Source organism: Nothobranchius furzeri, chromosome 2, assembly GCF_043380555.1.
Source record: "Nothobranchius furzeri strain GRZ-AD chromosome 2, NfurGRZ-RIMD1, whole genome shotgun sequence".
In the NCBI taxonomy this organism is placed as follows: Eukaryota; Metazoa; Chordata; class Actinopteri; order Cyprinodontiformes; family Nothobranchiidae; genus Nothobranchius; species Nothobranchius furzeri.
In genome coordinates, this window is record NC_091742.1 from 85,034,049 (window position 1) to 85,047,144 (window position 13,096).

General features: G+C 40.7%; 1 protein-coding gene across 1 annotated transcript; it reads right to left on the bottom strand.

Moving 5' to 3' along the window:
• Window positions 1-634: 634 nt before the first annotated feature.
• On the bottom strand, window positions 635-10,431 carry LOC107397387 (E3 ubiquitin-protein ligase TRIM39). The gene is made up of 15 exons (XM_070542333.1): window positions 10,329-10,431; window positions 7,290-7,431; window positions 6,942-7,188; window positions 5,705-5,925; window positions 5,488-5,592; window positions 4,793-4,888; window positions 3,511-3,744; window positions 3,275-3,422; window positions 2,657-2,704; window positions 2,532-2,558; window positions 1,601-1,665; window positions 1,399-1,509; window positions 1,129-1,247; window positions 899-995; window positions 635-808 (listed from the first exon to the last, which is right to left on the bottom strand). Exons 2-15 carry the CDS (start codon window positions 7,428-7,430, stop codon window positions 635-637), a joined length of 1,833 nt encoding a protein of 610 aa, XP_070398434.1. The 5' UTR covers window position 7,431; window positions 10,329-10,431.
• Window positions 10,432-13,096: the final 2,665 nt, after the last annotated feature.

Below are 13,096 nucleotides of genomic sequence, written 5' to 3' on the forward strand. Positions count from 1 at the left end.
TGTGCACACTCTGTGGCTGATATCTGTATGTGAGCAGATGTCTAATGCTATTGGCTAATGCTGAGTGATGCGCAATTCAACTTGCATGGGCTCTATGGGAGGGGGGACGGTCTTAGCAATCAAATTTGATGTATTTCCTACATTATGTCACAGAACAGGATAAAAGTTTCACTTTTACAGATTTCTAAAAAAATATACCTGAAAGAAGGAAAGCTCTTGCTTCTTTAATGCTGCAGCTGTTGTGTTAACCAATATGTACCGATACTATATATATTTTCTTAACACTTTACAGTAAGGGTCCGTTTATTAACATTCACAAAATTGTTAACTGTGTGTCCGATATTATCGGTTTACCAATATAATCGGCCGATATTGGCCTTAATATTGAATTCCAGAAAATATGGGTATTGGTTTTTACTACTTAGTGACCTAACTTTTACATATGTGTACATATTACCCATCATGCATTGTAATACATTACTTTGTATTTACATTAATAGTAAGCAGTTGTTAATACTTCATGTAATAACTTATTAATGCTCAATAGTGTACTAAGTAACATTAATAAAGGGTTCATTTCCCCACACTTTCGACACCATGTAAGTGACCACACCTGCTACATTGCCTCTCTGTTTCAGTTAAACACCCCCACACTCCTGTCGGTCAAGTGCACTGGTGTGATAATCAGTGGCATGTCATTCTTTCCTGATTTATTAGTGCAAGGACTGAAGAAGGGGTAGATGTTTTCAGTGAAAACGTCATGGAAGGTGTAGATGTGGGTTTTGGCCTCGACATTATAAAAAGATACCTGCAGAGCAAAATACACATAATTACTATCCACGCTCAGTAAAAATAAATAAATAAAACAAATATGTTAAAAATGTAACAAATTATTTACCTCTCCTTTCTCATAATCCACAAATATTCCAATTTTATGAGGTCGGAGGTTCATTTGGACGTCTGTGTACGTCTCAGTGCGGAAGGCGTATTTATTCCTGGGTAGGAAATGGAGAAAAACGGAATACAACAATTTGGAATCAAAAAAACTGTTTGGGGCTTATACTTAGTTGGCCTAGCCATTAGCCATTAAATTGATGAGTGGTGTAATCTGCCTTTAACAAATCCCACCTGTCCCTTAAACTGAGGAACCAGAAGCCGTTGTCTGGAGTGTAATCAATCTTCCCTTTCCTGTTGACTGACTGCCTGGCCACTCCCAGATCCCAGTCAGTCTTCCCGTTTACTTCCACCTGTTCGTAGGAAACACGACAATCAAAGATGGAAACGAAGAAAAAGGTTGGAAGGAAACAAAAATCTACATAAATGAAACATTTTGGTCCTTTGAGGAATGGTTGCTGCCAGAATTGTAGGTTTTTAAAGTGAGTGTTTTTTTTTTCTTACCTCCCAATAATGTTTCCCAGAAGTGATGGCCTCCCTCCCCAGGACACACACAACTCTGTCAAACCTCTCTGCGTTGTCTGGGACATGATGGTGTCGCTCTCCACACCAAACCTGGAGAGAGAAACATCTCATCAGCACCACCTATTACACTTTGGGATTTTAAAAAAAGAACACAGGAAGAAGTTTTTTAGAGGGGTCTCACAATTTTTAAGTCTTCTGACAGCACCAGTCTGGGGTGGGCGGTATTGAAGTCCAGGGTGACGTCCACTATAAGGAATAATAACACTCATAAGAGCAGATTAGGTAGTTAAAGACCAAGTTCACTTGATGTTTTTCAACACATTTGCAGTAATCTCTAGTTAAAGCCTTTTTCAGTCGACCTCTGTGTTAGATAACCTCTAAGAGGGGAGCAGAAACAGCAGGTTTTGGACTTTATTTCCTGATATTTGGACATCTAACCTCTGATTGGACAAGAGCAATACAACTCTACCACTGCTTCCATTTGCTCTGCAACATCGATGTTTTATCTCCACAAATAACACAAGTCTGGAGGAGTTCTGTCGTTGCTAATGCTAACAGTTAGCTGCTGCTAGCCGAGACATTCTCTGCTGTTTCCTGGACGCTAAACCAACAGCAGTCTTTCCTGTCGTGAGTCAAGATGGGTGAGTCCAAGAATGTTAAGTGACAGTGTGATGTAGATCTGTCAGGCTTTTCCAATCCTAGAGTTTCTTCTTCTATTTTTGTAGCAGAAGGATAACGGGGATTGGCTAAGTCCACGTTTAGCCTCCATGTTAAACACAGAGATCATAATACAAAAGAACAAATAAACAGTTTCAGTGAACTTGGTCTTTAAATTTAAAGAATTTTTATTGGAAAGTGCAACAGGAAATAAATGTTTTGACAAATGAAAGAATCAAGAGAAACTGTATTATTTTAAGAATGTATTATTTTGTTTTTGTGTAATAGAGAAACAGATCTGAATCCAAACCAAGAAAAATAATTACTTTAGCGTTTAAGAACTAAAAACTCTCAGAACCAAAGATAAATAAGTGAAAAGCTCAAGAAACTTTGCAGAATCTGAGAAAGGTAAAGTTTTCACAAAGACATTAGGTTAGTCCACAAATGTAACATACGTGCATATTCCTGAATCTTCCTTCCTCCTGCAGTCAAAAATAAATTAGTATGGTTATCATAACTAATACTTGTTTTGTTTTTGTGAATTACTGAATCTGAGACATTATCCATAAGAAACACTCACTGTGGTGTGTTCGTGCAAGACTGGTTTCAGGAACTGGGACAGGAAAACCTGAACAGAAACATCAGCAGCTGAAACCTGCGTTTCTTACCAGTACTTAAAAAGCTCGGTGTGATAAAACCCTCACTAAGCATCATTTAATGCCATCAGTATGAAGTTAAATGGCTTTAATGCTGTTTTTAACCCAATGTTCCCTATATAATCAATGTGTGTCCTTTATGTAGGAAGATGGGAATTAAAATTTTAATATTTTACATTTATTTACAGTAATACACTTTAACACTAATTTTGTTATGGCGTTTTCTAATAATACTGGAAGAAAAGGCCGTGGGTGGCATATTACTAAACATATTCTGTTTATTTTCTAAAAATACATCAAATGTTTTAAAAACTGTGCTGTTTCTTGTCTATAAGGGCATACTGATATGAAATAGTTTGGGGGAAATAGAAAATTTACACCCAACACAAAACAACTCAGGTCTAAATGGTCATTCTCACCACTAGAGGGCAGTATTTTGGTGCCAATCAAGACCCCAGATTGACCCAAATATCTTAAGAAAGATCATTTTGACTAAAATTATTTAGCATTTCAGTCTGGTCTGTGTTTTGCACACCACCTACCAGTTTCCATAGCTGTCTTCAGTTCTTCCTGGAACTTTTCCACTGTGGCTAACAAAGATCTGTAGACCGCCGCTGTTCTCAGATCAGAGTTCAGGGACACTCCAGACCAGTCTTTGGTAGCTGGAGGTCTGGAGAGGCCAGAGAAAGTCTGAGGGGGAAAGTATGAAGAAATAAATATACGTTCTCCAGAAATCTCATTTGGGTCTTGAAAGATTAAACTTTTAACTCGGACCAACCGTGACACAGTGGACATGGTCGTCTGATTTGGACAGTTCGGTCAGAGCGTTTTCTCTCTTCAGGAGTTCTTCGATCTCTCTCTCCAGCTGCCGGATCATGGACTCGGCCTGGTTCTCTGCGGCCCTGCGGCCCATCTCCATCACCTCCATCAGCTCCGCCTGACAGCGTTCGATGGCAGAGGCCAACTTCGATAAGAGGCACACGCTGCCTGCCATCTCCCTCTCTGCCGCCCTCTACAGAGGTCATTGGGATTTAGATCTTTACTGCCGTCAACAAGTTAGTTTAAAAAATCTTTCCATAGATGCACATGAATCTGTGAGATGTTTGCAACCTCTAAATAAGAGGAAAGTATGCATCTGCGGAACCGAATCAGATTCAGTGTAATTGAAAGTCAGTCGAAGGAGAAAATGGGGAAAAAATGTAAAGGTTGAATATGAAGCAGTTTAATGAAAAGCTATAAAAATACCTCCACGGGCCATTTAGAGGTGTGCAGAATGAAGATACAGCATTTCCTTTAAAAGCTTATATTTTAATTTTAAAATAATCAAATATTTATTTTGTGATCCTTCTCAGATAAGGAGCAACCATAGAAGATCTAAAACCAGAGTGAGTTCATGTGAAGCCTATAGATGGACCCAAATAAAACATTCCACATATCTGCAGAGAACCTGGCACCCCGACGGCTGGAAACCTTCTTCTGCTGATGCAGCTACAGCCTCCACACACTAGATGTTGCTTTGGTGTTATTCAACCTCTACATTTTACACATTGTGATAAATATCATCAAAGGTTTTTACAAATCATGTAATGGCCAAGTCAACTTGTTAAAACTAGGGGAAGATACACAAATTAAATATTCCATCCATAATCAGCACCCGTTTATCCTTGCAGGGTCGGGGGGGGGGGTATTTTCTAACTATGGGAGGAAGCCCTGAAAGAATCCACAGATAAACAGGGAGAACATGGAAACTACATGCAGACGGCTCCACTATCAACTGAGCAACAGTGAAGTCCCATTATTCATCATCACACGCTGGTGGAATTACACCTCTGTATCTGACCCATCTCCATGGGGAGTGGTGAGCTGCAGCAGTGTGTGTGCGCCCAGGAACTATTTGGTGGTTTAAACCCCCGATCCAACCCCTTAGAGTGTCAAGCAGGAAGGCATTGGGTCCCATTTTTGTAGTCTTTGGTATGACCCAACCGGGATTTGAAGCCTGATCTCCCAGTCCCAGGGTGAAGACTCGTGTGTGTGTGTGTGTGTGTGTGTGTGTGTGTTACCTCTACTTCACTCAAAGATGTCTTGATCTCTTCAATCTTCCTCCGTCTCTGGCTGATCATCTCTTGGATCTCTTCCTCTGACTTTCTGAGCTGCGTCTACAAACAAAGTTTTTACAGTTTTCAAAGCACTTTCTACCAGTCTACACACACAAGGACCGTCTACATTTAAAATACTTGAAGCACTGATACAGAAAGCAGGAACATTTCTTATTAACAAATTAATGATACTTGACACTATTGTGTCAGAGACTGGAATGAATGACAAATATAATATTTTTGCTCTGTTTACATCGGGGGGCAGGGGTGGACTGGCCTATCTGGCACTCTGGCACCATCCCGATGGGCTGCTTGCCCAGCTCGGGCCGACACAAATCGCGTGTATTTCACTCATATTAAAATGGTAAATGGCCTGTATTTATACAGCACCATCTATACCACAACCATCATTCACCCAGACACACACCGGTGGTGATGTGCCATAGCCACAGCAGCCCTGGGCCACACTGACAGAGGCAGGGCTGCTGTACACACCGGGTCCTACGACTACAACCACAAGGCAAGGTGGGTTAAGTGCCTGAAGACACAACAGCTGCAACAGACTGAACCTGCAACTCTTGTTAAGCTTATAAAATAAAAACTCTCTTTACAAACATCAATATAATCAATGTCTGTTCATTTTCTTGGATTTTTCCAACCTTGGTTTCCATCCATTCGGTCTCCACGGTCACTGTGTCGTGATCGTTGTGGTCCTCGATCTCACATTCAGGACAGATACACATTTGGTCAGACCTGCAGTACATCTGAAAGCAAAGATAAAGTGTTTAATTTGACATTATCTTTATTATTGCTACATGTTACACCGTAACCAGAGAGCACACAGAGCTGCTGCATGTGAATATTAAAAATACACACTATTATTCCTCTCTGGTGGACGTCACACAAAGGGTAATTGTGGCTGATTGCTGCACCACTGACAGTGAACCTCCTGCGGCCGTTGGGGTGGGTTCTGGGATAAACAGACGGTGGATGTGCGGAGGTGTTGTTCGGACTTCCTTCAGCAGTGAGGAGTGGTACCGATGAATCCATCGTGGCTATGCCTGGTGGAAAGTTGGACTCCCCTGGAGCAGAAAAGGCTGCAAAAATAGACAAAAGAAGTAGTCTGGAGACTAGAGAACAATGATTCTAATGCTAGTTAGGTTTTTACTGTTAATGTTGAGTATGGCAACCTTAAACATGACACTCTCCTAATGCACCCATAGATTGTTCATGTTTTCTGGGTTACATAACTGTCATATATCACTGGGAGCGTAAACCCACGGGTTCCCATTAGTGTGTTCACACATTGTGGTTGTTTGCATCCTTCACTGACAGATAGCTGCGAGACATCCCAGAACAACCAGGACTGAATGCAGAGAACAAAAGACATTTGTGTCTTCTCCGTCATTTACATACAGCTGGTGTCAAAAGTTATGACTAATCAAGTTTGTTTCAGTTTTGATTCCAGCTCTAGGTGAAAAACAATAGCCTCAACAAAAGACAAACTCACATCTGAGAGGTGTGTATCAGTGCAAAGCAAACTATGTACATCAAAAATATAACTCCCCCCCCCCCCCCCCCCCACACACACACACACACACACACGTTTTGGTGCAGCACTCATGGATTTTTTTTTCCACAAAGACCTATTTCCAAGCATCGACACTCCAAAAATAAACACATTGTTTTGTGCACTCCTTCTTGGTCATCCAGTCTTCCGTAGCAGCTCTTCTCTGCTTGTATAGCAGTGCTGTCTCTCTTACTTTTATGTAGCTAATCGAAGAAGTGGAAAGTGAAGCTTAATTAACTGATACCCCTTGTTTTTCCTAATAATTACGAGTGGTTTTAGTTTTATCTCTGTCACCTGTGTTTTGGCTCTTCCAGAACGTCACGTCTAAAATATTTAAGAGTGTTCCTCTAGAATATCTGACCCGTGTAACGTTCACATTAGTTGCCAGCAACAAAAGCCTTTTCTGCATTTGGATCATCATCATTTTCATTAACATTTGGCATTAAATGCAGACTTCCACTGTCACTTGTGGCCCCTTTAATGATCCCCATGAACTTTATTGTTTTTGCTTTATTTAAAAGTGGATTGATTGTGCCGACTTACCCTGATAAAGAGCCCCACTGCTTATGTTAAAGATTTCCTTTGGAGCAGCTTTTGGCAACTTTTTCTTCAGCTTGTGGAATAATTCACTCGATCTGCTCCCCTCCGCTCCTTTCGCCCCTTTCTTCTTCCCTTTCACATCTAAATCAGTTATGAATTTGAACTGATCCGTGATTTCCCGTAGAGTCCTGTTTATCTGGAGGTCTGGTCTGTTCTGGAAGGTTTTCTTGCACAGAGGACACTGGTAAACCTAGAGACCATGGTGGAAAGAGAGAGAATTACAAAGGGGATGAGGTTTTAAGCTGCTGCAGAAGGGAGAAATGACTGAAGGGAACAGGAACAGCCACATACTGTAGATCCATCCCAGTATCTGGTGATGCAGGCCATGCAGAAGCTGTGGCCACACGGCGTGGAGGAAGGATTTGTGAAAACGTCCAGGCATATGGAACATTGGAACTGCTCTTGAGAGAGATAACTGCCATTCAACGCCATCCTGGAAACAAAGTAAGGGTCAGTTGGATGATGATTTAAGTGTGTTTTGGTGTAGTTTATAAAACCGTCTTAGTTTGGACATTATGGGGAAGAGTGGAAGTTATAACTTTACCCGGTGTTTAGTCAACTAACAGAAAACCAATTGAAACATTTGTTTGTAATTCTTTTCCCGATATTTTACAGGAAATAGTTTTGGGGAAGTCATCTTCTAGCAGGTCGAGGTGGTGGTGTATGGACCATAAGGGATAGAACATCCCATTTTACTGAGGACACTAAACATGTACTAATGGATTCATGGTCTTTAGGTCTGTTATTGTGTTTGAGTCTATTGAGCATCTTCACGTTAAGTTTTACAAGCACTGGCGTTTATATCAGTTTCCACCTTTTTAAATGTAATCAAGAGTTTTCCCAAAAGCGCCTCTTTTGTAATGCTATAAGCTCAAACTCCTGTTGCCATGACGAGGTGGCGTTTCGCTTGTTTAAAGGAGACGAAGTGTGACCGCGACAGAAGTTGAACCAAGAGCAGGGTGAAGTTATGGCACATTTACTTTCCTTTGTCAGTAAAAACCCATCAGATTAGGATGATCCAAACACGGCAGGAATGAAGCGAGACCAGATTCTGACCCGAGGAGTCACGTATTATTTACAGGTAACCACATGTACACAGATGTAAAAGAGTCATTCATGCTCAAAGCTCCAGGGCTGTCAACTTTTGCATTATTCCATGCGTGAGATGAGGGGGTGCTCTCGTGTGGCATCCCTATGGCGTCCGATGGCGGGGAGGTTCTTGCTTTTTCAGCGTGACAGATTAGAGGTGTGGTGTGAGAGCGTGTGAAGTTGGCAGCTTTGAATCACAGCTACATACGTCTCAATCCTAGCACACACTACGGTTGCTTATCCAGGTATTGTTCTCAGGACATAAGAAGAAATCTCCACGAACCTGACCAAACTCATATTCATAATGGTCCTAACCATGTGTCGCTGTGTGTGCAATAATAATAAACATTCCTGTCTCTATAAACATCAAATGTATGGTAGGTACCCTCCCATCCACAGACAGAGTCATTTCCAGGTCAGAAGCGGTCAGAAGTAATGACTCGTGAGATTGGACCCAGTGGCGTGTCCAGATCTTTTAAAATGGGGTGGCCCAGATGAGGCCCAGCTTTGTGCATGGGTGGCACCAATGGTTATGCTTTTTTTGTTTCACCCCCAAGCCTTTTGTGGACAATGAAAAGCCTATTTAAAATTAAATTAGTGTGGTGGCACCTGGGGTGGCCAATCAGATTCCAAGGGTGGCATGTGCTACCCCAGGCCACTCCCTTGACGCGCCCCTGATTGGACCTTCTCTTAGTGCTGCTCACTACCACCGACTGTGTTTCAAAACCGCTGATGCAGCTCAAACATGTCTAACAAAATTACGATTCAAAGTGTTCAACAACAAAAGCAGAACTATATTAGGCATGACAGTGAAATACCTTCAATAATGCATTCATTTGTCCTTTGAGAGGATTTAATTATCATGTTTCTAGATTATAGCAAAAATCCATGGCAACAAGGATCAATGACATCATCAGCAAAGGCAGAGTAAACTAAATAACATTTAACACCTTGGTGCAAAAGTCTCTAGTAGTCACTGAGGTGCAGTGAACACACACTCACACACGTTTCTGCTCAGAGCGAGTGATATTTCTTTTAAATTGATTAGTAAAAACCAACAAGCTGTGGTGGCAGTGGTGGGATTAAAACCCTCCCACTGAAGGAACTGGAGAGTTATATCAGAGTGTGGCTTTGACCTGGCATCAGAATAATTCTGCTGCAACTGTTAATGACACATCATCACATTAAACAGGTCCATCACGCTGAGAATCACGGAAAGACCCCCCTCACCCCCACCCCCACCCCCCACCCCCCCAAAAAAAGGTGCTTCACAACACATCCAATTATCCATTCATGTACACACACACATTCACACACTGGTGGTGATGAGCTACAGCGAGGTTACAGCTGCCCTGGGACACACTCACAGAGGTGGGGCTGCTGAACACAGACACCACCAGCACACAAAATGGGTTAAGTGTCTCGCCCAAGGACACGACTGACAGACTGAGTTGCATTCAATCCCGCAAACCCCGAGACGGGCACTTCTCTGCTACCATCATATATCAGTGCAGTCATGTTAAAGAGGAGTTTTCCTCTCCACTGTCGCTACATGTTTGCCTAGTATGGGGATTGCTGTAAAGACTCTTGACACAACAAGTCAGCGACTCGATGCAACCTGCTGGGTTTTCTTAGGAAGGAATTAGCATAACTAATCGGCGTAATGACTTGGACTTGATGCACTGATAATAATTAGGTTCAGTTAGAATGTTTACTTTGTAAAGTGACTTGAGACAAATCTTGTTGTGATTTAGCCTTTATAAATAAACTCATTTGAATTTAATTCAACAATAAACAGTGAAAGGGCTATTTTTCGTACACGGACACTAGTTGATACCGCCCCGACCCAGAAGTTTGACCAGGGGCAGCCTAAAACGTGTATCCAATACGATGATTTACATTTGATTCAGTGGGGATAACGAGTCATCTTTCTTATCTTTTAGTGCTTAGTTAAGACAGTTCATCAAAATTTACAGTTAGGAGAAAAAAGAAACATTTGTATGCGTCTGTGAAAGATTAAAGATGTTTTTGAGGATTGAAAGTTCCAGCTACCATCCTAAAATAGACCAAACATGTCTCCACAAGTACCAATTTACACCTGCAAAACTCTGGTCTATAACTTGAAAGCCACGTTGTATTTCATAGTTAAAATGTTGGTTAAACACATTTAAAAAACAATGATATAACTCAAAAGCATCAGCTTGTTTAGATAAATATATTAAAGTGTAAAAGCTTTGATACCTGAATGTAGCAAAAGGTCCAAAAATGTACAAAGAGCTTCAAAAACTCCTCTGTTTGGTTGGGTTTAGACTGCTCAGTCTCGGGTAGCAGGTGTCTCTGTCTTACACATGTGCACCTGTTTATAAGAGCAAAGGAGGTGATTTCATATTCCCAAGCCACACCCACTCACCTATGTCCCCATTTTATCAGGTAAATGTGGCAGGACTGGTCTTCCACTTAAATTTTAGAACATTTGTTCTTGGAATGAATGTTGCTTCAGACAGGACAAAACCTTTCATGGAACCAAGAATTAATGAGCCATCACTTCCACTAATACTGTTAATTATATCGCGATGATGATTACCAGTAAAAATGACGCGCTCTCAGAGATTAGGTAGAAAATCATACAAGTGCGACTTGATCATCGTATCACCTGGTTTAATCCAGATTTTTGACTGAAAGGTTCCTCAGAACAGCAGCAGTCTACTGCTTGGAAATCTAAAGTAATTAAAGAGCAAATATCGCTAACGTTTCTATGGCAATGTTCCAAAATGCTTCTTAATACTACATAATATACCAAAACTGTACATTATAACATATGTGCAATCCTACACATTATCACAAGACCGTATTGAATTACTTTTAGGTTCTATGACTCAAAATTATTATACCAGTAAAATTGAATGAGTTTTAGCCTTTTGTGAATTGACTAAGGTTCTTTAGATTCAGAGGCCATGTTGAATGGTCAAAACAGATTCAGTTGTAGTTGAACGTCCAATGATTCAAGTTTTATTACAATTTATCTAGTAGTTTTTGAGATATTTTGCCAATTTGCAGACAAATACAATATAGCCCTGTTCTCCCATCCAACCACCTCCATCCCAATGATGGTCCTTCTTTACTTCTGTAAATGCCCAGGACATTTACCTCATTCAGAGACACGCAAAACCAACCTCATGCACTCTTGATATTATCCCTACCACCGTGTTCATTAAGATGTTTGACCAAATTGGCCCCATGCATTGTAGATTTTATTAATGTATCTCTACAATCTGGCTCTGTACCATCTGTTTTTAAACATGCAGTTATTGAACACATCCTTAAAAAGCCAAGTTTGGACTCATCTCAGCCTAAAAATTACAGACCCATTTCTAAATTACCCTTTATCTCTAAAATATTGAAAACAGTTGTTGCAGATCAACTATTACTTTTCTGGAAGTAGACAACAGTTTTGGCAAATTCCAATCTGGTTTTCGTAAAAAGCATTCAACAGAAACAGCTTGGCTTAAAGTTTCCAGTGACACCGTGATGTCTGCAGACACAGGGAATTCACAGTGCTGGAACTGTTCTAGACTGGTTTAGATCGTACCTTTCTAACAGAAGTTACAGTGTCTGTATAAACCAAATCATGTCAGATTCTACCCATCTTATGTGAGGTACCCCAAGGCTCTGTTTTGGGTCCACTGTTGTTTCTACTGTACGTACACCCTCTTGGACAGATAATTAATTATTTTCATAATGTCTCTAATCACTTATATGCAGATGACATTCAGCTGTACTGCTCCTGTAAGGGGTGAGTGCTGGGGTGAGTTGTAAGACTGCTTGGAGATGGATGTAGCAGTTCAATTATTATGCTAAAAAGATCCACCCTAGTAAATGTACAAAAACACTTTGATTCATGGGCTTCATGAGTCCAAAATGTACAATGCTGACGTCTGATCCACTCTTCCCTTGGCCGTGAGTTATCAAAGTGCTCCAAGCACAGAATGCAGACATTTTCATCATTGTCTGACGAGTCATGTTTTACGAGTCATGTTTTGTCATCAGTCATCATCGAGTCATCAATTGTGTCATCAGGCTTAGGCCTTTTGATTCATTTTTTTCTTCTGCAGGGACAGGGTTAGGGTAAGGGTTAACCCTAACTCACACCCCTGGCTGATTATGGGTCCTAGACATGATGTAAAACTGAGACCAGTGTAAAATGACAACATGGTAGGGGGTAGGCTGTGGCACAGTTTCAGATCTGTTACAACCCAACCCATGCCAGGTTACCATTAAAAAGCTAACCAACTTTAGCATTTAACTTAATATCAAATTGTGCTAGATATCAAATAAAAGAAGAGAAACTGCTGCTTGAGCTTATGTCAGTCAAACAATTGTATCTATACCACAATGGACACAATGCAAAAAATATTTGTGTTGAAAATTTTTACTTTCTCACCTGAAATTAGTTTAGTTTTCAACTTAGAGACATGTGGTTTCACAAGAGTAGTCAGTTTGCAAGTGGGCATAAACGGTACTGATGACAGCAACGTAGTTTGCTTCTGACCAGTTAAACGGAGAGTGTTACAACTATCCCTGGTCTCCCCTATTCTAATGTCTCTGCACTGGTTACCCGTTAACTTTAGAGTTAATTTTAGAATCCTGACTGTAACTTTCAATGCTCTACATGGTCAAGCTCCTCCCTATATTACTGAACTGTTAAAGCCTTATGCTCCAACCCGAGCCCTCAGGTCCACACACGGAACCTTCTAGAAGTTCCGAAGACCAGACATAAAAGTCGAGGTGATCGCTCCTTCCAGACTGTTGCACCCTGACTTTGGAATGATCTTCCTTTATCCTTATGTAGCACTGACAGTTTGGAAACTTAAAAAAAAAACAGCTAATGACCCATTCATTTAAAGCTGCTTTTACATAAATCTTTTGTTTTCTTATTTTTAACTCAAATTTGTAATCATCTTTCATCTGTTTTATGGTATTTTATAATTGTATGACTTGGCTGTTTTGAT

Coding starts and splice junctions, on each gene's coding strand:
- LOC107397387 (XM_070542333.1), bottom strand. CDS start 7,430: ATGGCGTTGAATGGCAGTTATCTCTCTCAAGAGCAGTTCCAATGTTCC. Junction 4,889..5,487: donor CCGAATGGATGGAAACCAAG/GTTGGAAAAATC, acceptor CTTTGTTTGTAG/ACGCAGCTCAGAAAGTCAGA. Junction 1,248..1,398: donor CTGGGAAACATTATTGGGAG/GTAAGAAAAAAA, acceptor TCCTACGAACAG/GTGGAAGTAAACGGGAAGAC.